This window comes from Sorex fumeus, unplaced genomic scaffold (assembly GCF_029834395.1).
Source record: "Sorex fumeus unplaced genomic scaffold, SorFum_2.1 ptg000149l, whole genome shotgun sequence".
In the NCBI taxonomy this organism is placed as follows: Eukaryota; Metazoa; Chordata; class Mammalia; order Eulipotyphla; family Soricidae; genus Sorex; species Sorex fumeus.
Window position 1 is genome coordinate 6,781,839 of NW_026606206.1, and position 24,470 is coordinate 6,806,308.

The 24,470-nt window shown below is 46.5% G+C and overlaps 1 protein-coding gene across 2 annotated transcripts in view; it reads left to right on the forward strand.

Moving 5' to 3' along the window:
• PIP5K1B (phosphatidylinositol-4-phosphate 5-kinase type 1 beta) overlaps positions 1 to 24,470 on the forward strand; it is a 403,907-nt gene that overhangs the window by 378,035 nt on the left and 1,402 nt on the right. For both annotated transcript variants that reach the window (XM_056106896.1, XM_056106897.1), the window contains exon 14: positions 2,359 to 2,476. In XM_056106896.1, coding sequence (XP_055962871.1) covers positions 2,359 to 2,476 — 118 coding nt within the window. The remainder of the gene's footprint in view (positions 1 to 2,358; positions 2,477 to 24,470) is intronic.

The window sequence follows — 24,470 nt, forward strand, 5'->3', positions numbered from 1 at the left end:
AAGTTTCAAATAAAAGAAAATTAACACTCTCACAGGACACATTTTCCCAAGTTAAAAACAACTTGTATTTTAGTGACGGGCAGACAGGCTAATTCTTAGCCCCTAAATTAATTAATTTCTAATTTTTTTTTTCATTTTCATTTCATCATCCTGTTATTCGTCGATTGCCTCGAGCAGGCCCCAGTAACGTCTCTTTCATCCTAGCCCTGAGATTATATTCAAAGCTATTTAGGAGAATGAGACCCATCATTGTTACTGGTATCTGGCATATTTGGTATGCCACGGGGAGTTTGCCAGACTCTGCCCTGTGGGCAAGCTACATTCGATAGCCTGCAAGTTTGTCCAAAGTAGTAATGAGACAATAGGATGTCATAAAAAAAAGTTCTGATAAGATGTCGCGCGGCCGCAAATGCGGCCGCGCGGTTCCGGAATCTGGATTTTATAGTCTCTGAGTCTTGGCCGCTGATGGGATTACACAGCGCCAGGGGGCCAGGTGGTGGGTGTGACCCCCGCCTACTGGAATTTGGAGGATCTGGGTGGAAGATGCTCGACTCCAATTCGAGTAGGCTTGGAGGTCTCGGCCCCGGAACCCGCGTGGCTTTGTCCCTCTGCCAGTACCTTCATGTGTGCGGAGAGTGGTCTCAGCATGGTGGTGGCTGGTCCTGGAGGTCTTCGGCTGCCGGAGCCCTGGTCGGGGCGGGGAGGAAAGCTCAACCCGCTCCCCTCCAAGGGGCTCCGGGAAGGAACACCCAGGCGTGGGGGCAGAAGACTGAAGAAGAAGAATAAAGGGACTTAATTCTAATTTAAGTACTAGGAAAATGGACTCCATTTTTTTCAGCTCTTAATATTAGTGATAATGTGATAAAACAAGATGATTTCCCTTTGCAGATGACTTCCCAGTCTGATGTAGTACTGCTTTCCTGTGACTTTTGTTGTTCTTGCTGTTACTCTGGGTACCACCTCCCTGGCTCCCCTTTCTCTGCAGACTCCAATGCTCTGTCGATGTAATTCATGGTACTCCGAGAGTACTTGCTTGGGCTCGCAGTCACTTTGGAGCTTGGTGGAAATGTGAGCTCATGCATGATACATCAGGCCAACTAAGTTGGGAAATTGAGGGATCTGGTATATATTTGAATTTTTGAACTTCAGATGCAACTGAACCATTCATACCAGAAAGGAAAATGGTACAAGGAAATTAGGAGTCCTAGTTTTGCACAAAATTGTCTCTGTAAGCTAGCAAAGCCTAAGTACAGAGAACTAAAATGTTGGAAACCAACTTTTTTTTGGTTCACACCCGGCGATGCACAGGGGTTACTCCTGGCTCTGCACTCAGGAGTTACTCCTGGCGGTGCTCAGGGGACCATATGGGATGCTGGGAATCGAACCCGGGTCGGCCGCGTGCAAGGCAAATGCCCTACCCACTGTGCTATCTCTCCAGCCCGGGAAATCAACTTTTAATGGGCATGTGGTAGCCAAAGTAGGCATTAATATTGTATATCAATATGAACACTATTGGACTGGAGCGATAGCACAGCAGTAGGGCGTTTGCCTTGCACGCAGCCAACATGGCCCACCCGAGTTCGATTCCTCCGCCCCTCTCGGAGAGCCCGGCAAGCTACCGAGAGTATCTAGCCCGCACGGCAGAGCCTGGCAAGCTCCTGGTGACGTATTCGATATGCCAGACACAGTAACAACAAAGTCTCCAATGGAGACTGGGCCCGCTCGAGCAAATCAACGAACAACGGGAGGACTGTGATCTGTGACTGTGATGAACACTATTGTAACCTTATAACCTAAACTACAATAAAAATATTTTAATTAAAAATAAAGCCAACTCTTTTTTTTTGGGGGGGGGGGAGGGTTCACACCCAGTGATGCACAGGGATTACTTCTGCACTCAGGAATTACTCCTGGTGGTGCTCAGGGATGCACCACCATATGGGATTCTGGGAACCAAACCTGAGTTGGCCACATGTAAGGCATGTAAGGCTACATGTAAGGCCCTGCCTGTTATGCTATCGCTTCAGCCCCTAAAACCAACTCTTTGAAGGCATGATTGACCAGCTGGTCTTAAGATTCACAGCCATCTACCCTCACAAATTGGAAGCCACAAATCATCTTTCAAGCGTGAAGTTTCTCATGCTCTCAAGTAGACACAGGGAAAAAAAAAAGGAAAACACCTTAATAAAACCAAATTATTTCAAGTCGAGGGAGACTATAACCCTGTTCTCTTCAAACTTTTTAATAGTTTTTTTCTGTCTCCCAAATTTTGCCTCTTTTGAGCTTTAGCCATGATGTTAGACGTATCTTTGGGTTTTATTCAAGAGTCCATATGCTCATTATTCTTTCTTTTTCCAGTAAAGGGTTACCTTCCAGTTCAACATTTACCTTGGAAGAGGGGACCATCTACTTGACGTCTGAGCCAAACACTCTGGAAATGCAGGATGACAATGCTTCTGTGCTTGACATCTATTTAGTAAGTTTTTTTTTTTAAATTCTTTCACTCTTCTTCTAGCTTATGATGCTCCCGGACCCTGGTTTATGTAAGTCCACATTCTGTAAACCAAGGCATACTTGGGTTTTAAAAGAAACAGTATCACTCATACAAGTGGTGTGTCCTCGCCAGCCGTGTTTTCTCACCGTTTATGTAAAACATTGCACAAAAGTATACCCAGGGCTCAGTATTAGACCTCCAGTTATAAGAGGAGAACAAATTTCACCATGTCAGGCAAAAAAGTTCTCCCTGTTATTTCCGACAAAGCAATGTCTCTCTGACTCAAATGGATCTCCTTATGGGAAGATTCGAAACTCAGTGCCAAAGAATCTTGCCTCCCTCTCTTGTCACCAACAACTGGGTCTTCTGGAAAAGAATCTTTCCCACGGTGTATCCGTCTTTCAAGGAATAAATAGCTGCCCGCCATGCGTGACCTCCAGGGCTCCCTGGAATGCCACTCATGGTGAAGGATATGAGCCCCCTTGAGCCTGCCACACAGTTAGAGAAACTGTTTTGGTTGTTTTGTTTGGGAAAAGGTGCATTTGGCCCCACCCAGGGGAGCTTGGGCCTACTGCAGGCTGGAGGCTGGAATGGGGAGTGAAGGGAGCCCTTCTAGCAGGGCTTTGGGGGAACCTTGCGATTCCAGAGATTGAACCAGAGGTGGCCATGTGCAAGGCAAGCACCTTAACCCCTGTACTGCCTCTCTCAGTCAGAGGCTGAGTCTTTTCTCGGCAAAGAGGTCACATGGCCAAATAAAGGTGTTGGGAGGATCCTCCCAGGATGGGAGAAGCATGCTGAAAGTAGACTATAGACCAAACATGATTGCCACTCAATGCCTCTTTTGCAAACCACAACACCCAATAAGAGAGAGAGAGCAAAAGGGAATGCCCTGCTACAGAGGCAGTGTGGGATGGGGGGGATGGGGGTGGGAGGGATTCTGGGATCCATGGTGGTGGAGGATGGGCGCTGGTGGAGGGATTGGTATTGTATAACTGAGACCCAAGCACAAAAATTTGTAAGCCTGCAGCTGTACCTCATGATGTCCCATTAATAAAAATTTTTTAAAAAAGAATAAAATAAACAATGAGGTGCTCGAAAATAAAATTAAAACAAAAAATGGGAATAATTCTGAGAAATTTAATTAATAAAATTAATTGGATTTTATTTTCATTTTAGACTTACAGAAAAGAATAAAATAATATCCTTAAAAAAAGAAAAAAAAGAGGGGCTGGAGCGATAGCACAGCGGGTAGGGCATTTTCCTTGCACGCAGCCAACATGGCCAACACAGGTTCGATTCCCAGCATCGCATATGGTCCCCTGAGCACTGCCAGGAGCAGTTCCTGAGTGTATGAGCCAGGAGTAACCCCTGGGCATTGCCGGGTGTGACCCAAAAAGCAAAAATAAATAAATAAATAAATAAATAAATAAATAAATTTTTAAAGAGGTCACATGACTCGGTCATGGTACCCACACGTGTGCTTACAGGGCATCTCGCTCCTTTAGCTGCAGGGCTGGAGTCCCTTCCGGGTGGGTCCACGCAGGGATGCTCCAGTGCTCAGGTGCTCACTAGGCTGTGGTGCTCACACATCTTCCGCTGCAGTGATTGCCGGGAGTTACACACTCTCATGGCTCACTCACATCTGTTTCTGCCCCAGAGATCAGATGTTCCCAGCCTCGTGCCTCCAGTAGCCGCTGCTCCATCCTCCAGGCCCTCACTATTCCAGAAGGCAAGAGAGATAAAGGAATTGAATCTTACTTCATAGATGTTTCTCCAAGCAATGAAACTTTTTTCAAAAGGACAAAAAAATGAAGGAAAATGGCCGAGATTAGTACCAGGAATTTTGCTCCATGGCTTGAAGGCCAGCCACACATGCTAGGGGAAAAGGGAGCTCAGATAGAGAAGGGAACACCAAATCAAGGGTGTTGGGAGGATCCTCCCAGGATGGGAGAAGCATGCTGAAAGTAGACTATAGACCAAACATGATTGCCACTCAATGCCTCTTTTGCAAACCACAGCACCCAAAAGGAGAGCAAGAACAAAAGGGAATGCCCTGCCACAGAGGCAGGGTAGGAGTAAGTGTCTGCAACCATACCTCATGATGTCTCACTATTAAAAAAATTTTAATAAAAACATTTCATAAAAAAAACTGTAAAACAGTTTGGAAGAACATGAGAGTTTAAAAGAAGCCAATTTATTTTGTTTATTTATTTTCTTTTTGGGGTCACACCCAGCAATGCCCAGGGATTACTCCTGGCTTTGCACTCAGGAATTACTCCTGGCGGTGCTTGGGGGACCATATGGGATGCCGGGGATCAAACCGGGGTCAGCCGAGTGCAAGGCAAATGCCCTATCCGCTGTGCTATCGCTCCAGCCCCAAGAACATGAGAGTTTAAACAGTAATCATATGCAGCACTATTAACAATAGTCAGAATCTGGAAAAAAAACTGAGTGCCAGAGAACAGATGACTGGTTAAAGAAACTTTGGTACACTTACACAGTGGAATACTATGCAGTTGTGAGAAAAGATGAAATCATGAAATTTGCATATAAGTGGATGGATATGGAGAAGTATCATACGCAGTGAAATGAGTCAGAAAGAGAGGGACAGATAGAGAACGGCTGCACTCATTTGTGGAGTCTAAAAGTAAAAGTAAAGGCCCTCCCGTTGATCATCGATTTGCTCGAGCGGGCCCCGTAACGTCTCCATTGGAGACTTTGTTGTTACTGTGTCTGGCATATCAAATACATCACGGGGAGCTTGCCAGGCTCTGCCGTGCGGGCGAGATACTCTCGATAGCTTGCCAGGCTCTCCGAGAGGGGCGGAGGAATCGAACTCGGTTGGCCATGTTGGCTGCGTGCAAGGCAAATGCCCTACCGCTATCGCTCCAGCCCGTAACATAATAGGAGACAAATGCCTAAGGATAGTTAGAGATAAGCGCCAAGAGGATCACTTCAGGGCTTGGAAGCTGGTCTCGTGTGCTGGGGGAGAAGGCAGATGGGCTAGAGAAGGGACCATTAAGTAAATGATGGTTGGAGGGATCGCTCAGGATGGGAGATGCGTGCTGAAAGTAGACTGTGGACCAAACATAATGGCTGCTTAGTACCTGTATTGCAAACTAAAACACCCAGGAGGAGAGAGAAAGAGGGAATGTGCTGCCACAGAGGCAGTGGGGGGATGGGGTGGGGGTGGCGGGAGGGATACTGGGAACATTGGTGGTGGAGAATGGGCACTCATGGAGGGATGGGTACCCATTCATTGTATGACTGAAACGTAATCACGAAAGTCTGTAAGTCTGTAACTGTATCTCACGGTGATTCATTAAAATGACTAGGGGGCTGGAGAGAGAGCACAGCGGGTAGGTCTTGCACACGACCAACCCGGAGTTCGATTCCCAGCATCCCATATGGTCCCTTGAGCACCGCCGGGAGTAATTCCTGAGTGCAGAGCCAGGAGTAACCCCCGAGCATCGCCGGAGTGTGACCAAAAAAAGCAAAATAATAATAATAATAATAATAATAAAAGTAAATAAATGAAAATTAAAACTCAGGGCTGAGAGATAGCTCAGAGGTCCAGAGCATCTATTTTGCATGCAGGAGTCAGAAGTGGATCCTCAGGGGCTGGAGCAATAGCATAGCGGGTAGGGTGTTTGCCTAGCATGTGGCTAACCCAGGTTCGAGTTCCAGCATCCCAGATGGTCCCCCCAAGCACCGCCAGGAGTAATTCTTGAGTGCAGAGCCAGGAGTAGCTCCTGAGTATCACCAGGTGTGACCCAAAAAGAAAAAAAAAAGGAAAAAAAAAGTGGATCCTCAATACTCCATGGTCCCCTGTTTTACTGTACAAGGCCCTGAACACCACCAGTTATAGCTCCAAAACTAAAATTTTAAACGCGGAACAATCTTAGGTATTTATTTAGTATAACAATTATATTTTAATTTCAGTAAATTATTATAAAAATAACTTTGTTTTGCTAGGGACAGGGTGATATGAGAAGTATGACCTTTTTACATTTTACAATGCCTAGTATCTATCTGGCTTAATAGAAAAGCTACAATCTCCTGTCTGCTTCTGCATCAGTCTATTTTGATATCACACATTATTTTTGCACCACAGAATAAACAGACAAGTCATCTCTCTAGTATTATTAGAAAAATGCTTTGACCTCACAGATCCCCAGAAATCATCCCTACCCCTTCCTTCATCCCGCCTCCTTCCCCCAACACACACACACACACACACACACACACACACACACACACACACAAATTCTGGTACTTCGATTTAGTCTTTTCACATGTTGCAGAACCATGAGTTAAAAATAGACACCTGGCCCTGAACCTCTCTGCCTCTCATGAGAAATTATTTTAGAAACTAAGGGAAGGAAAAATAATTTAGCTTCCATCCTTCTTGCTTCTTATTGGTTTATGGGCGTTTGTTTGGTTTGGAGTTGTTTTATTTTTTTTTAATTTTATTTTATTTTTATTTTATTTTATTTTATTTATTTATTTATTTATTTATTTTTTGCTTTTTGGGCCAGACCTAGCATTGTTTGGGACTGCTCTCGGCTTTGTGTTCCTGGGTTGCCTCTGATGGCACTAAGGGACTGTGTGGTGCTAAGGTTCCAAGCCCGGCCTCCCTCATCCCTCATGCACAGCACCTCTTTAGCCTGTTGGAGCCCTCTCTGGTTCCTGCCCTTCCAGGTCTTGACTGAGACACCCCCGGTGAAAAAGAACAGAACAAGAACAAAAAATAAGAGCAACAAATTATTTTTTAACTTTGTATATCCCAGAGTTCCACGCACATGGAACTCAAAAGAAAGCGGGGTAGGGCATTTGCCTTGCACGCGGCCGACCCGGGTTCGATCCCCAGCATCCCATATGGTCCCTGAGCACCGCCAGGGATAATTCCTGAGTGCAAAGCCAGGAATAACCCCTGAGCATGGCCGGGTGTGACCCAAAAGAAGCAACCCCCCCCCCCCAAAAAAAAACAAAAAAAGGCAACTAGAGGAAAAGGAGAAAGCAAGAAGGAAAGTGTCTCCCCTAGAGGGAGGCTGGGGGTGGGGGGTGGGGTGTTGGGGGATGATGGAAGGGAACCAGGACATTGGTGGTGGGAAACGTACACTGGTGGAGGGGTGGGTGCTGGATCATTGTATGACTGAAACCCAATTATGAAGAGCTTCGTAACGTTCTAGCTCACGGATATTCAATTAAAAAAAAAAATTTTTAAGAAGTAACGTGGAGTTCATGCCCACTTCAGTCAGCTTAATCAGTAACTGAATAAATAGTAGTCCTCCTACATTTAAAAAAAAAAAAGTGGCGGGAGACTGCTGGGACTTCAAAGGGAGGAAGACAATTCACAGGAAGAGGAGGGGAACTAATGTTTGCCAAACAGACTTTGACCCTCTCACACTGCTAAGTCTCCAGGATTGTAAAAAGTGATCGCTGATAACAACTTTTTCTGTGGGGCACCCTCCACCTACATTCTTTTTTTTTTTCAATTTTTTTTTAATTATAGGCACCATCACAATCACACAATCACAACCATCCTGTTATTCCTCGATTGCCTCGAGCAGGCCCCAGTAACATCTCCTTCGTCCTAGCCCTGAGATTTTTTTTAAAAAGTGCCATATTCAACACTCTTTCAGGGTTAGGAGAATGAGACCCATCATTGTTACTGGTATTTGGCATATTGGGTACGCCACGGGGAGTTTGCCAGACTCTGCCGTGTGGGCAGGTTACATTCGGTAGCCTGCCAGGTTGTCCAAAGTAGGAATTCCTACCTTAGGCACCATGATTTACAAATATGTCTATACTAGAGTGTCAGACATATGATATTCTAACACCAATCCCACCAGTGCCCAATTCTTTCCACCAATATCCCCAGGTTCCCTCTCACCCCCCAGCCTGCCTATAAGGACATATTTTTAAGCTTAATTATTGTGGTTTGGGTCCAGTGCTTGCAGAATTGATGCCTGTCTGGGTTAGTATATACATGAACCCCAGCTCTACAAAAAATAAAAAAAGAAAAGCCCTGCCCCTTGTCCCTGTTACCTCGTATCTGCCTCTTTTTCCTCCTCTCCATCTGTCTCCTCCCCTGGCCTTTCATTTCTGTAATCTAGGACCAAGGATTTTTCCACCAATGCTTCCTCACATTCCCTTCTCATGTTATTCCTTACGCCGCAGATAAGTGAGATCATTTGGTGTGAGTCCTCCTTCTCACTTCACTTAACATGAGCTCCTCCAGTTCCATCCAAGTTGCAGTGAAGCATGATTTCATCGTTCCTCGTGGTTGTATAGTATTCCATTATGTACGATACCAGGCCTTCATTATCGCCTCGTCGGACATTAGACAGTTGGGTTGATTCATCTCTTAACTATCGAACTAAGTGCTGCTATTTTAAGCTGCTAAGAGAGAGGCAGAGAAGGTTTCCTAATGACCTTCAGCTCAGAAGTATATTGCACATTCCACATTGCAAAGGGCCTCATTTGGAGACCACATTTTTGGTTCCCCTACTCTGGTCTTGTCTATGAAAGGACAAATTTACTTGTCTATAATAAAGACCATTAAAATCTCCTCCAAGATCATCTCCAGCGTTGACAGTCTGAAACATACTCTAAATTAGACAGTGTTACAGAGAGGAGGCTCCTCCAAAAATCGTTGCAGTTTCTTCAAACTTCACTGTCTCCTAAGCCTTTCATAAAGCCTTTCCCATAAACCTTGACAGTATGTAAGGTTAAATTTTACAACGGTCATGCACCATTAACTTGTAATTCCCAGGTGTGTTTTCATACCAGAGATTTTTATTTTTCATGTTCATCTAAATTTCAAAGGAACCAGTCCATTCCCTTCCCTTTAATATGTTCATTTGCCTCTCCAGTAAAACCGAGAAAGGAGAAGGAAAAAGCCCAGAAAGGACAAAGCAGTACTTCCTACCTCCACCTTTGTCTCCTTTTTCTTGGCCTAATTAGAATCCTTTCCAAGCCCTCCTTACTTGAAGTCACAACTGGCAGCTTCTGTTTTGGTGTTTTCGTTTTTGTTTGGGGGTCACACCTGACCACATTCAGGGATGATTCCTAGCGGTGCTCAGGGGACCATATGTGGTGCCAGGAACTGAACCCCACTGGGCCGTGTGCAAGGCAAACGGCCCTACTTGCTCTCTCTCCAGCCCCAGCTGACTTTGTATTGCTACAGGTTTGTCTTATAATATTTCTGTTCCTTTTTTTTTAATATTAGAAAAAGTTTTATTCTTTGGTACATTTACACAATGGAGTACTATGTAGCTGTTAGAAAGTCGAAGTCATAAAATTTACATACAAGTGGTACTACATGGAAAGTATCATGCTAAGCGAAATGAGTCAGAAAGAAAGGAATAGACATAGAAAGACTGCATTCATCTGGGGAACACAAAGTAACAAAATAGGAGACTAACACCCAAGAATGGCCGAGATTAGTACCAGGAATTTTACTCCATGACTTGGAGGCCAACCACACATGGGGAAAAGGGAGCTCAGATAGAGAAGGGAGCACCAAATAAAGGGTGTTGGGAGGATCCTCCCAGGATGGGAGAAGCATGCTGAGAGTAGACTATAGACCAAACAGGATTGTCAACCATTGCCTCTTTTGCAAACCGCAACACCCAATAAGAGAGAGAGAGCAAAAGGGAATTCCCTGCCACAGAGGCAGGGTGGGATGGGGGGACGGGGGGTGGGAGGGATACTGGGATCCGTGGTGGTGGGAAATGGGCACTGGTGGAGGGATGGGTACTTGATCGTTGTATAATCAAAACCCAAGCACAAAAATTTGTAAGTCTACAACCGTACCTCATGGTGTCTCACTAATAAAAAATTTTTTTAAAAAAAAGTATTATTCACAATCAAGTGATTTTTTCATTTACACATAGCCATGGTGACACTATCACTAATAAGATATTAAATTGTGTTTGACACATTTTGTGATTTTTTTAAATTTTTATTAGTGAAAAAACATGGGTACAGTTGATATTTCTCTTCCTTTGCGGTTTTTTTCCAACCAGGTCCTAAGGGTGATCGCCAACACCTCTGACCCCCTAAGCAATCAGGGTGGGGCTCCCACAAGAATGAGTGCATAAATGAACAGATAAATCCTCCGCAGTGAACCAGGGGTTATGAACCTTTTCTGCACTGGCTCAGACCTGGAATTGTGGTCGAAGATCTAATGAGGTCTATCCATTGGTGACTGTAGCCTGCTTTGCTGGTGCTGTTGTCAGAGATACTAAGGATTATACTGCTCAATCCTCCTTTAAACAATGCATGTGATTCAATCCCATGCTTTTATGCCTACCGGATTACATACAGCATTACCCTTTAAGGATCCACCCACCTTATTATGTATGTAAATTAGGCTTGCTATCCTTTTTTCCTGTGACTTGACAGGAAATCTAAAGGATGGATTTCCTTAAAAGACAGTTAACTGGGGCTGGAGAGATAGCACAGTGGATAGGGCGTTTGCCTTGAATGTGGCCGACCCGGGTTCGATTCCTAGCATCCCATATGGTCCCCTGAGCACTGCCAGGAGTAACTCTTGAGTGCAGAGCCAGGAGTAACCCTTGTGCATCACCAGGTGTGATCCAAAAAGCAAAAAATAAAAATGAAAAAATAAATAAAATTAAGGGACTGGAGCGATAGCACAGCGGGTAGGGCGTTTGCCTTGCACGTGGCCAACCCGGGTTCGATTCCCGGCATCCCATATGGTCCCCTGAGCACCACCAGGAGTAATTCCTGGGTGCAGAGCCAGAAGTAACCCCTGTGCATCACCAGGTGTGACCCAAAAAGAAAAAATTAAATTAAATTAAATTAGATAAATAAAATTAAAAAGACAACTAACTGAGGGAGGTGGTGATGGGGGCTGCTGCAAGATAGTTCCAGGGTAGATCACAGGTGTATCGTGAGGGAGACCCTGATTTCATTCTTTGGTACTGCATGACCACCTCCCGCCCCCCGCCACCACACTGGGCCCGAGCACTGCTCCACATGGCCGAGCATCCCTGAGAATAGCTCGCGTTCTGTAAAAGGCAAGGAAAGCAAAAGGCAGCTGATTGCTCCCGTATCCAGATTCAAGCATTTTTGTTCAGGTTCCGTGTGCCTAGCTCCTCACCCACACAGCACTGAAAAGGCCATTCAGCTTCAAACGAGAGCATTTTCGAAGTGATTGATTGGAAGATATTCAAAGCCAAGAAGGAATTCAAGGGATGATTTTATCCGATAACCAAAAGATGTATTTTTCTATTGAGTTTTGAGTTGCCGGCATAGATGAGGGTGGAAGGAGACCACAGCAGAGAAGGGCAGGCTCTGATGCAGGGAAACAGGCAATCACACACACTTCAGAGCAGAGGGAGGGTTCGTGTTTTGCACCTTCGAATCATTCCAGATATTCCGAGGCACAATAGCTGTAATTTCAGTTGCTACGGCAGCTTCCTTACCTGCATGTCGAATGCAATTTTGTCTTAATGGGAAATGGGAACAACCAACAGTCATTTCTGTCCAACAATGGCCTGGAGAAGAATGTCCTTTTATGACTCCCTGGGAGTGGACAGGCAGGTGGGAGATAATGGGATTGCTTTTTTATTAATATGGATGTTTTGAAAGGTGATGGCCATGCAACGATGACTTTTTTGCTTCTATTATTCCGTCCTGTGATTGCACCTTTTTTTTTTTTGGAAGGGTGATCCAAAGCATTATTCATTAACAACTCCCAATCATACTCAGCCATCCAGGCAGGCAGTTCAACACTTGATTGTGGCAAGGTGGTATTACTCAGACCAATGGTGCTCGGGCCACCAGGGAAACCCCAGTGTTGCTTGGGTATAGGGTTATGCAGTATGAGATTCAGAACTCTGGTCTCTGAGCATGTGTCTCTGACCCTGGCCCTATATCATACACACTTTGTTTTTTATACTTCTCTTATCAACATCTTCTCAATGATAACGTTCTATCCAGAGATGCAGCTCTGTTAAATGGTCATTTAAAGTGCGAAAATGGTTTGCAAAAGAGGCAGTGGGTGGCAGTCATGTTTGGTCTATAGTCTACTTTCAACATGCTTCTGAAATGGGGGGTGGGGGGGATACTGGGATCCGTGGTGGTGGGAAATGGGCACTGGTGGAGGGATGGGGGGTGGGGAGGGATACTGGGATCCGTGGTGGTGGGAAATGGGCACTGGTGGAGGGATGGGTATTTGATCATTGTATAATCGAAACCCAAGCACAAAAATTTGTAAGTCTACAACTGTACCTCATGGCGTCTCACTAATAAAAATTTTTTTTTAAAAATGTGAAAATGGATGCAGGTGAAGGAGAAGAAACAGTTAAGCATGTTGTAGCCATGCCAGGACTGAGATTTGTGCCCTGGTGGGCAGCTAGATTCTGGAGTGTGTGTTCCCATGGTTAATAATCATGGGTGAGTGGTGGCACGGAAGTGAAATGTTCCATTAATGGCTTATGCTACTGTCCATAAGAAAAGCAAGAGAAAAAGGAGAAACATTTTCAGTTTGGTCATAGGAGGATCTTTGGAAATTCAGTGGAACCTTTTGTAGCCAGAGAAATCACATTTTCATCTTTGAGTCCACTGGCTTGAGGTTGCTGGCTTCACTTTGAAGTGCTGGTCTATCTGCACACGCCTTGTTGGAGCCAGTGGTGGATGTTGAAACGGGGGCCATGCTGTGCTCCATCCATCAAACAAGGGTGCCCTGGATTCTGGTAGATTCGGCTGAGAGAGCAAGGTAGGGAAAGAAAGGTGCTGATGCTGCCTTTGGTTGGGAGGTATTTCATCAGAATGCTCTTCTTTGTTTTGTTTTGTTTTTTCTTTATTGCACGGGGCTGGAGCGATAGCACAGCGGTAGGGTGTTTGCCTTGCATGCAGCCAGTCCGGCCAGGCTGGGTTCGATTCCTCCGGCCCTCTCGGAGAGCCCAGCAAGCTACTGAGGGTATCTCGCCCGCACGGCAGAGCCTGGAAGGCTATCCGTGATGTATTCAATATGCCAAACACAGTAACAAGTCTCAAAAAAATGGAGACGTTACTCACTCGAGCAAATCGATGAACAATGGGAGGACAGTGTTTGTCTTGTTTTGTTTCTTTATTGCACAGGAACAGGACAGTGCTCAGGGGGCCACACCTGGTGATACTCAGCAGGGCGAGTGGTTCTATCCCGAGAATGTGGTTCTGCTGGGGCCCTGCAGTGCCACAGACCCCCAGAGCCACCCCGTGTTCCTCGGGAGCTACCTGGGATTCAGACTCAGGTTGGGTGCATGCAAGGCCGATGCAGTTGCCCCAGCGGGGTTCTGGGGGTCCACGCTTGTGTCTCCACGTGGGTTTGATTCTCAGGGCAGCCTGAAAACTGCCACAGTCTGGGGAACTGACAGAAACATGGTCTTACAGCTCTGGGAGGCCGGAAGTCCAAGGCCAAGAGGCTGGCCAGGCGAGGCTTCCTCAGAAAACTCGAGGAGAGGATTTTTCCTGCTCCTTCCAGCATCTGGCAGATTCCATGTTACTGTGAGCTTGTTTCACTTGCCAGCCACAGTCTAATGCCCGCCCCCGCCATTACCCACCTTATTCCCTGGACCACTCAGTCCTGACTTCTTGTGAGGGGGTGCCAGTCATGGGACTCGGGACCCACCTTAATTCAGTGTCAATATGGGTGTACACAGATCTTTTCTAATTAATGTTTTTCTAATTAATGCTTTGAATTCATGAGTGAAATCACTTTGGGGAGTAGATAGATACTTAGAAGTGGGATAGTCTGGTCAAATTGGAGCGCCAGTCCTATTTTTTTGTTTTTATTGCTTTTTGGGTCACACCCGGCAATGCACAGGGGTTCCTCCTGGTTCTGCACTCAGGAGTCACCCCTGGCGGTGCTCGAGGGACACTATGGGATGCTGGGAATCGAACCCCAAGTCAGCAGTGTGCAAGGCAAACGCCCTACCCGCTGTGCTATTGCTCCAGCCCTTTTTTTTTTTCTTTTTGAGTCACATCCAGCGATGCTCAGGGGTTACTCCTGGCTCTACACTCAGGAATTACCCCTGGCAGTGCTCGGGGGACCATATGGGGTGCTGGGAATCGAACCTGGCTTGGCCGCGTGCAAGGCAAACGCCCTACCCACTGTGCTATTGGTCCAGCCCTGCCACTGCACTTGTTGACTAAGACTCTAGTTCCAAGCATCCTAGGATTCTTTTCTTATCTCTGAGTCCTAGGTGTAAGGGAGAATTGTCAGTCCCTCCGCACCCTCTTCTCGGGGGTTGGCAGCTCAGAGCACGGGCATTCCCTCTCACTAAAGCCAAGCGGAGCCGAACCCTAGAGGTGCTTGGATACGACGCTCAAGGTTCCCAAGTAGATTCGAAATTGTTCCTGCTTTCAGCAAACGCTACTGCCACCTACTGGCAAGAAGGGACCTCCGCACAACAGGAAATACTGAGTGTGACTTGAAACCAAGGGGACTTCTCCCACCCTTCCCACCCAGCTTCTCCTTGCTCCCTGGGCAGGTCAGCGGGGTGCTTCGTTCAGAGGCCTAGACAGCTCCTCCGGGCAAGCCTAGGACCTCTACCTTTCAAGTACAATTGGAAGTAAAGTAATTGTCTTTTACTTCCCTGTGCCAAAAGATAATTCCATCAGGCACGCAGATGCTGGCTGAGCCCCTGTGCTGCTTGTGCCTGAGTGACCGAGCACATGTGTCACCTGCATCTCCCCTCTCGAGATGTGGATTGGGGCTCTCTCTGCCTTTGGAGAAGCCCGTGTTCTCCCATGAGTGCGTGACTCTCTCTCCCTTTGCTTTCCCTCTTTCCCTTTCTTAACCTCCAAATAAAATGTTTTTACTTCAAAAAAAATAATAATAATGGGGCTGGAGTGATAGCACAGCGGGTAGGGCGTTTGCCTTGCACGCGGCCAAGCCAGGTTCGATTTCCAGCATCCCGTATGGTCCCCAGAGCACCGCCAGGGGTAACTCCCGAGTGCAGAGCCAGGAGTAACCCCTGAGCATCACTGGGTGTGACTCAAAAAGCAAAAATAATAATAATAACAATAATAATAATAATAATTCAATCTGGGGTTGATGTTGTGCAGTGGGTAGGGCACTTGCCTTGCATGAGGCCAACCCGGGTTCAATTCCTGCATCCCAAATGGGACTTGAGCACCACCAGGAGTGATCCCTGAGCACAGAGTCAGGAGTAAACTCTGAGCACAGTTTGTTGTGGTCAAAAAAAATAATAATTTGGCGATCAGGGGGCTGGAGCAATAGCACAGCGGGTAGGGTTGCCTTGCACGCGGCCAACCTGAGTTCGAATCCCAGCATCCCATATGGTCCCCTGAGCACTGCCAGAAGTAACTCCTGAGTGCAGAGGCAGGAGTAACCCCTAAGCATCGCCGGGTGTGACCCAAAAAGCAAAAAATAATAATAATAATAATTTGGCGATCAGGAAGGATGGCAGAAAATAATACAGGGGTTGAAGCACTTACCTTGCTTGCGCTGACCTGGACTCAATTCCTGGCACCACATAGGGGTCCCTGAGCACTACCAGAAGTGATCCCTGACCATAGAGGCAAGAGTCAACCCTGAGTGCTACTGGGCATGACTTAAAAAAAAAAAAAGCAAAGAGCATGTCCCCATTTGTGGGGACATGTTTGCTGACCAAGTACAGGCTTTGTTTATTGGAAGGGGCACCTACACCAGAGCCCAGGGAAATGCAGTGACATTTGCTCTATGCATGCTACGGGCTTTGGAGGTCTGAGGAGCTCAGTCTTTCAGGTGGATGCTGACCCAGCCCATGTGGCCTCTTCCGGACACCTGCTGTCCCTTATTCAAGATGGTGTCCAGCACGCGCTCTGCCAGGTGACGCACACAGGCCCTCTCCGGGCCAACGCTGGTGATGGTTCTTCGTTCTGGTGGCAGCATCAGAATGCTCTGCCAGGGTTGGCACACACCCCACACCAGCAAGTAGCTGCAAGGGCTAGCACCCCGGAAAGAACGAGGAGGCAGTGTAGACCCCCAGGTGCCAGCAGTCAGTGACCCAAACACACAAGTTGCACCCCCCGAGACACCCAGAATCATCTTCGTCCCGGCTGCCCTCTCGTCCCCTCCAGCTGGTCATCTTCCCAGGCTTTTCCTTGCATGTGGTGGCAGCCACACTGAGTAGTGGGGGAATAACACACTCCAGCTTCGTTATCCAGACAACTGTTCGTAGGCATTTGTGTTGATTGCATGTTTTATTTTTATTTATTTATTTATTTGCTTTTTTTTGGGGGGGGGGAATGTTCACACCTGGCGGTGCACAGGGATTACTCCTAGCTCATGCACTCAGGAGTTACTCCTGGCGGTGCTCAGGGGACCCTATGGGATGCTGGGAATCGAACCCGGGTCGGCCACGTGCAAGGCAAATGCCGTACCCACTGTGCTATCGCTCCAGCCCCCTGATTTCATGTTTTAGATAGTGTGCGTCATGCTGCTCAGAGCACGTAAGGGCAAAAATATCCTTTCAGCTTAGTGTTTTTGTAATTTTGAAAAATGCCTCACAGTGGTGTAGCTGCATCTTATGGGAAGAACAACTTTCTCAGTCTCGGTGACGGCCACCATGTTTGTGTCCCAGAATTCCCACATCACCAGCTTGGTGACTTTAGCGACAGAAATGTACTGTCCCGGTTCCACTGGCCAGATCCAAAATTAAGATGCCAGCGAGCCTGGGGGTTTTTTTTGTTTGTTTGTTTTTGTTTTTGTTTTTGCTTTTTGGGTCACACCCGGCAATGCACAGGGGTTACTCCTGGCATTGCACTCAGGAGTTACTCCTGGCAGTGCTCAGGGGACCCTATGGGATGCTGGGAATCGAACCCAGGTTGGCCGCATGCAAAGCAAACGCCCTACTCGCTGTGCTATCTCTCCAGCCCCCGAGCCTGTTTTTTTGTGTGTTTTATTTTGTTTTGTTTTCCATGAGAACTGTGGGGAAGAAGCCTGTTCGAGGGCTTGCTCATCTAGCCCATGTTCTCACTTGCTTGTCTCAGTGTTTCTTTCTTGCTTATTTCCACTCTGAAGAAGCCGGTGTTCTCTCTCACACATGGACTTCTCCCCTTCTCTCTACTCCCGTCTTTCTAAATTCATTTCAATAAAATCTTTCTTGGGGCTGGAGTGATAGTACGTGGGTTGCGGGTGCTTGCCTTGCAGATGGCTCATCTGGGTTCCCAATCACTGACATCCCATATGGCCCACTAAGCACCACCAGGAGTGATCCCTGAGTGCGGAGCCAGGAGTAAGCTCTGAGCATCACTGGGTGTGCCCCCACCTCCAAAAACTGAATCTGTTCCAGGCCTTTCTCTTTGGCTTTAGAGATCATCAATTTTTCCCTTTGTCTCATCCTTTTCTATGAACGTCTGTATGTCTGAATTTCCCCCTTGTCACTAGGACTTCACTGTATCACTGCATCACTGTCATCCCGTTGTTCATCGAGTTACTTGAGTGGACGCCAGTAACGTCTCCATTCGTCCCAGCCCTGAGATTTTAACAGCCTCTCCTTACTCGTCTTTCCCAACGCTTCCATATTGGAGGCTCTTTCAGGGTCAGGGGAACGAGACCCGTTATTGTTACTGTTTTGGGCATATCGAATACACCACAGGTAGCTTGCCAGGCTCAGTCCTGTGACACACACACACACACACACACACACACACACACACACACATATAATGGTGAAGGTGCATTGCTATGGGATGTAGGTTAAACTCCCATCAAATTTTTCTGGGATGCGTTTGATGGCAGAACCCTCACAAGGAACCTTAAGTGTGTTTCTTCAGCTTTTCCCCATCAACATTTATCATCCATGCCATTTTGGGGTAGTTTATGTTATTATTTCAGTGCTATCAATTTTATCATTTTTTGGTCATGAAATCCCCTTGGTTGCCTGCACCAAAAGGTGAAATTAGAATGTAGTAAAGACTGACTTCCTAAGGAACTTGAAAGGCAAAAACACTTTTTGAACCATGCTATGAGGAGACAGCTAGAGAAAGGCTCTGATTACTTCTGTCATTTTTATTCCCTCTCAGCCCAAGACCCTTACTGTCACTTGACGATTTCTCCAAAGACTGGGACTCAGCAGGTGAAGGAGACACAGACATAATCCAACCACTACCAACACTGTTGTCTGTATTGTGGGTTTTCCTGAAGAAAAAATGGTGCCAAGCTGGGAAGGTGCAGAGCAGGGAATGGCTTAGTGGGTGCAGCTAAGCTGTGGCCACAGATCTGTGACACCTGATACTTTTTTTTTTCAGCGTCCATGAGCGAGACCCCAGTGTCTCATGCAAGGGCAAAGCTGCTTCTTAGAAGTGAAATCAGGAGCACCTGCACTTGGCCCCGCCACACCCTCAACATCCCTGCCTGGCAGGATCGGGTCCGAGCAAATTCAGTGGTAGCTCCAGGGCCACGTGACATAGCAGATAATAAAGTAACCATTTGGGGGCTGGAGCGATAGCACAGTGGGTAGGGCGTTTGCCTTGCACGCAGCCAACATGGCCAGCCCAGGTTCGATTCCCAGCACCCCATATGGTCCCCCGAGCACCGCCAGGAGCAATTCCTGAGTGCATGAGCCAGGAGTAATCCCTGAGCATCGCCAGGTGTGACCCAAAAAGCAAAAATAAATAAATAAATAAAGTAACCATTTGGATTTACAATTAGTGCTTCGGTCACAGAGGGCTGGAAAATCCGCTGTACAGTTGCCAGCCTGGAAAATCATTTATACTCTCGCATTTCTCTTGGGTCTTTGGAAAACACATCAGTCCAACAAGGAACCAGTTGAAACCAGTTGCCCCAGTACTCACAGTTTGTAAAAGAGAAGTTATAGTCCTCAGTCTATTCCAGGAGACACCAGGAGCTGAGCCAGTTTTTCTTTCTGTTTTTTTTTTTTAAAGGTAGGAGTACTGCTATTTATTCAGCCATTGATTAAGCTGACTGAATTGGGCATGAACTCCACGTTACTTTTTTTTTTTATTCAGAATGATAATTTTATTTTATTTTTCATTGTTTTTCTTTTTTTAGTCACTGTGAGATACATTTACAAAGCTTTCCTGTTTGAGCTTCAGTCCTACAATGATCGATCACCCAACCCTCCTCCAGTACACATCTTCCACCACCAAGAATCTCAGTATACCCCCCATCCCACCCTTCCCCCACCTCTATGACAGACAATCTCCCCCATACTCTCTTTTGTACTGCTTGTTATGAGTAGCATAAGACCTAACGTGGCTGTGAGAGCAGCCACGTGCTTCTGGAATTCTAAAATGTTAGATAATTTTAGGGTCTGGAGAAATCTCTGCAGTGAGCTGCTCAGTTCAGAGATTTCTTTTTTGAATTCCCATTCCCTTTTATTTTTTTTTTTAATTTTTATTAGTGAGACATCATGAGCTACAGTTGTAGGCTTACAAATTTTTGTGCTTGGGTTTCAATTATACAATGATCAAATACCCATCCCTCCACCAGCGCCCATTTCCCACCACCACGGATCCCAGTATCCCTCCCACCCCCCATCCCCCCTATCCCACCCCGCCTCTGTGGCAGGGCATTCCCTTTCGTTCTCTCTCTCTTATTGGGTGTTGTGGTTTGCAAAAGAGGCAATGGGTGACAATCATGTTTGGTCTATAGTCTACTTTCAGCATGCTTCTCCCAGATAGAGAAGCGAACACCAAACAAAGGGTTTTGGGAGGATCCTCCCAGAAATTCTTTTGTGTGTCTCAGGATTACGGCCATTAAGGAGCTTAAATAGCAGCCAGAGGCAATTTCTGAGTGTGATCTTTAGGGTCCCGTGGGAATGGGGTGGGGGAGATGAGAAGGACCACCCCATCCCCTCTCCCTTGAGGCCTGGAATTTGCTGTCACTGAACTTGCGTGCCTGCACTTCTCATTGGGTTCTAGAAGTTGAGCCAGCTTTCCTCTTGGGCATGCTCTGGTCTTACCAGTCATCTCTCTGCTGATGGGTATGAACCCCTTCCATGGGGCACTTGAAGGCTGGCAGAAGGCCGGGCACACCGTGGGCTGCCCGCACCTCTGAAGTCAATGTTCTTCCACCTCAGCCACAAAACGGTATTTTTATCCGAATCTGAATGTACCGTCTGGGTTGTTCCAAGTTCTGCCTTCTGCCTCAAGGCTTGTCCATTTAAAGCTTCGCTCTGTTCTGAGTCTAAAATGGGTTTTAAGTAGGAATGTTGAACATGTGTCCTTGCGTGGCTCAGGATTCCTTCCAGTTCTGAGGTCCTGTAATGAGGTGACTTCAGTCCATTCACACTGCTATGTCCTCTTCTAACGGACACACAAGGCCAGATGGAGTTGGTCCAAGCAGGACATGACATTGGAAAGTTGTAGAATTACACTCTTCTCAAGTGCACATGGAACATTCTCCAGGATAAGCAAGGGCGGACACAGAACGAGCCACAATAAACTTAAGGTCGTAATGAGATCCATCATCTTTTCTAACCACAAAGATATAAAAGTAGAAATCAGTTATGTGAAGAAAGCCAAAAAAATTACAGAGATGTGGAGACCAAACAGCAGGTGATCCAGTGACTCCACCCATTGGATGTTTTCCCAAAGAAAATGAAACAGTATTTTGCAAAGTTGCATACACTCCTGTACTCATTACCGAAACAACCTGTGTGTCTGTTAGTGGATTGTTGGGTAAAATGGTATGATATATATTTATATACAACGGGATACTAAACAGTTGAAAGAAGAATGGGCTGGAGAGATAGTTAAGACGCTTGTCTTGCGTGTGACTGACCCAGACAGGTTCAGTACCTTCGCTTGCCTGTGATTCTCCCCAGTACTGCCAGGAGTAGTCATCCCCGAGTATAGAGCCAGGAGTACGCCCTAACCACTGCCAGGTGTGACCCAATAAAGAAATCCTTTTAATAAATGAAATCTGAGGCTGGAGCGATAGCACAGCGGGGAGGGCGTTTACCTTGCACGCAGCCAACCCAGGTTCGATTCTCAGCATCCCATATGGTCCCCCGAGTACCGCCAGAAGTAATTCCTGAGTGCAAAGCCAGGAGTAACCCCTGAGCATTGCCAGGTATGACCCAAAAAGCCAAAAAATAATTAAAAAATAAAAAATAAAATCTTGCCATACGCTCAAGCACAGTCCTCCCGCTGTTCATCGATTTGCTCGAGCAGGCCCAGTAACGTCTCCACAGTGAGACTTGTTGTTACTGTGTTTGGCATATTGAATACGTCACGGGTAGCTTGCCAGGCTGTGCAGGTGAGATACTCTCGGTAGCTTGCTGGGCTCTCCGAGAGGGGTGGAGGAATCGAACCCAGCTCAATCGGGCCAGCTGCATGCAAGACAAAACACCCTACTGCTGTGCTATCGCTCTCTCTATACTGAAATTATCAGAAGAAAGGCAGATGCTACATGAACTCAGATATATGTAGAATCTGAAAAGACAAAACAAATGAGCAAAATACATCACGAGGGCTGGAGTGATAGATAGCACAGCGGGTAGGGCGTTTGCCTTGCACGTGGCTGACCCGGGTTCGATTCCCAGCATCCCATATCCCATATGGTCCCCTGAGCACTGCCAGGAGTAATTCCTGAGTGCAAATCCAGGAGTAACCCCTGTGCATCGCTGGGTGTGACCCAAAAAGCAATATATATATATATATATATATATATATATATATATATATTTGCTCGAGCAGGCCCAGTAATGTCTCCATTGGAGACTTTGTTGTTGCTGTATGTCACGCCTGAGGGCTACAGGAAGCAAAGATGGGGCTGTCAAAGGAAGGGGGTGAAGAGACCAGGAGAGGCCAGGAGGTGAGACTCTTGCCTTGCAGCCTTGCCTCTTCAGCCCCCGACAGTTGGGTCTCCAGCACAACTAACCAACAGGGACCACTCCTGAACAGAGAGCCAGGAAGAGCCCTGAGCACTCCTGGCTGTAACCAAAAAAAAAAAAAAAAAAAAAGCTTTTAAGTTCAAAACGATCAAGAAGTACAAACTTCCGGTGATCAAGTCCTGAGATGTAATGTGAAGCTTAGCGACTAGTCAACAATGGCGTGGAACTGAGACCGGAGCAATAGTCCAGTGGGCTCTTGCCTTGCATGTGGCCAACTGGCTTCCTTTCCCCACATCCGCCACATCCCGTGTGGTCCCCCAGGCACTGCCAGAAGTAATTCCTACGTGCAGAGCCAGGAGTTACCCCTGAGCTTTACCAGGTGTGAGTCCCCAAAAAAGCAAAAAGGAAGGAAGGCAAGGAGGAAGGGAGGGGAGGGTGGAACAGACTTGAAGTTGCCAAAAGGAAAATCTTTAAAGCTAAAAAAAAATTTAAAAATTAAAAAAAAAATCTTTAAAGCTAAGTTAGTGGGTGATTAAACAATAATTCACCTTGTGGTAGGGATCATTTCACTGTATCTGCAAATACCAAATCATGATGGGGCCACACTTGATATGTATCAGTTATGACTCAGTGAAAATGCACTTTTAAGAACTTCAGCCCTTTGGGCTCAGAGCTATGGGACTTGAAAGGCATCAGGGACTGTCTGTTCATCTTGGCCCAGCAAACTGTTATGATGTTCTGCCTTTTGTTTCAACTCTGCCCTGGAAATGCTCTCAAAACACTTCCTAGGGGCTGGAGCGATAGCACAGCGGGTAGGGCGTTTGCCTTGTACGCGGCCGACCTGAGTTTGATTCCCAGCATCCCATATGGTCCCCTGAGCACCGCCAGGAGTAATTCCTGAGTGCAGAGCCAGAAATAACCCCTGTGCATTGCCGGGTATGACCCAAAAAGCAAAAAAAAAAAAAAAAAAAAAAAAAAAACCACTTTCTAGATCTCAGAAAATTTTACTTTAAACAGTGGGTGAAGTGTGTGTCTATCAGTTTCAGGGGAAATGTTGATAAAAAAAAAAATAAGATCAGAGATGAAACCTCAGAAAAGAAACTTCTCGCTTCTGATGCCATCCTGCTGTGAACAGGGAACCGGCCTTAGCAAAGCCAATAAGTTGGTTTGCTTATTGGGGAATACCCTACTTTGGGGTTCTCCGGGGGTGTCTGGTCTTTGTAGAGTGAAGCCTAGCCTTGGAAAAGGCAGAATTGGGAGTGATAGCACAGCAGGTAGACTGCTTGCCTTGACACTTACCTGGATTCAATCTCCGACACCCCAGATGGTCTCCCTAGTAATCCCTGAGCACAGAGCCAGGAGTAACTCCTGAGCACTGACGCCCACCCCCAAAAAAGAAAAAGGCAGAATTGTTAGCTGACAAACATCCTTCTGATTTCCCTTTCCCTTCCCTCTTTCTCTTGTCATGATGGGGGATCCACACTGGAGCCCCAGACTACTCAGCTTCATTTGCTCACACGCCCTTGACCGTTGTGCACCAGAGATCACATTTGGTTGTGGTGCCAGAGATAACACAACGGAAGTGCCCTGTGGGCTGCCGACACGTGGGCTGGTGCCAGGGATCAGACTGTGGCCTCATGCCTGCGTTGTGGAGATAGGCCACAGCGTCTTTCTCCATCCATCTGCCGCTGGTCATTTAGGTGGTTTCCATATCCGGGCTCAAACTGATCAGGGCTGCAGGGGACATAGGTGTGCATGGTTCTTTTTGAAGTGGGGTGGTTTTGTTTTGTTTTGTTGACATTAAAAGAAATTCCATTTATTCTTAGTAAGATGCATATTTTTAGGATTTATGAATGTTCCCGTGTAATCCTGGGAAATTCTTTTTTTCATTTATTTTCTTCATCTTTTCATTTATTTTTTTGGTTTACAGTGCTAATATTCGCCTCATTACTCATTGTAGGAGAATTCGATCACGATCACGACCATCCTGTTGTTCGTTGATTGCCTCAAGCAGGCCCCAGTAACGTCTCCTTCGTCCTAGCCCTGAGATTTTTAAAAAGTGCCATATTCAAGGCTCTTTCAGGGTTAGGAGAATGATTATTGTTACTGGTATATGGCATATTGGGTACACCACAGGGAGTTTGCCAGAC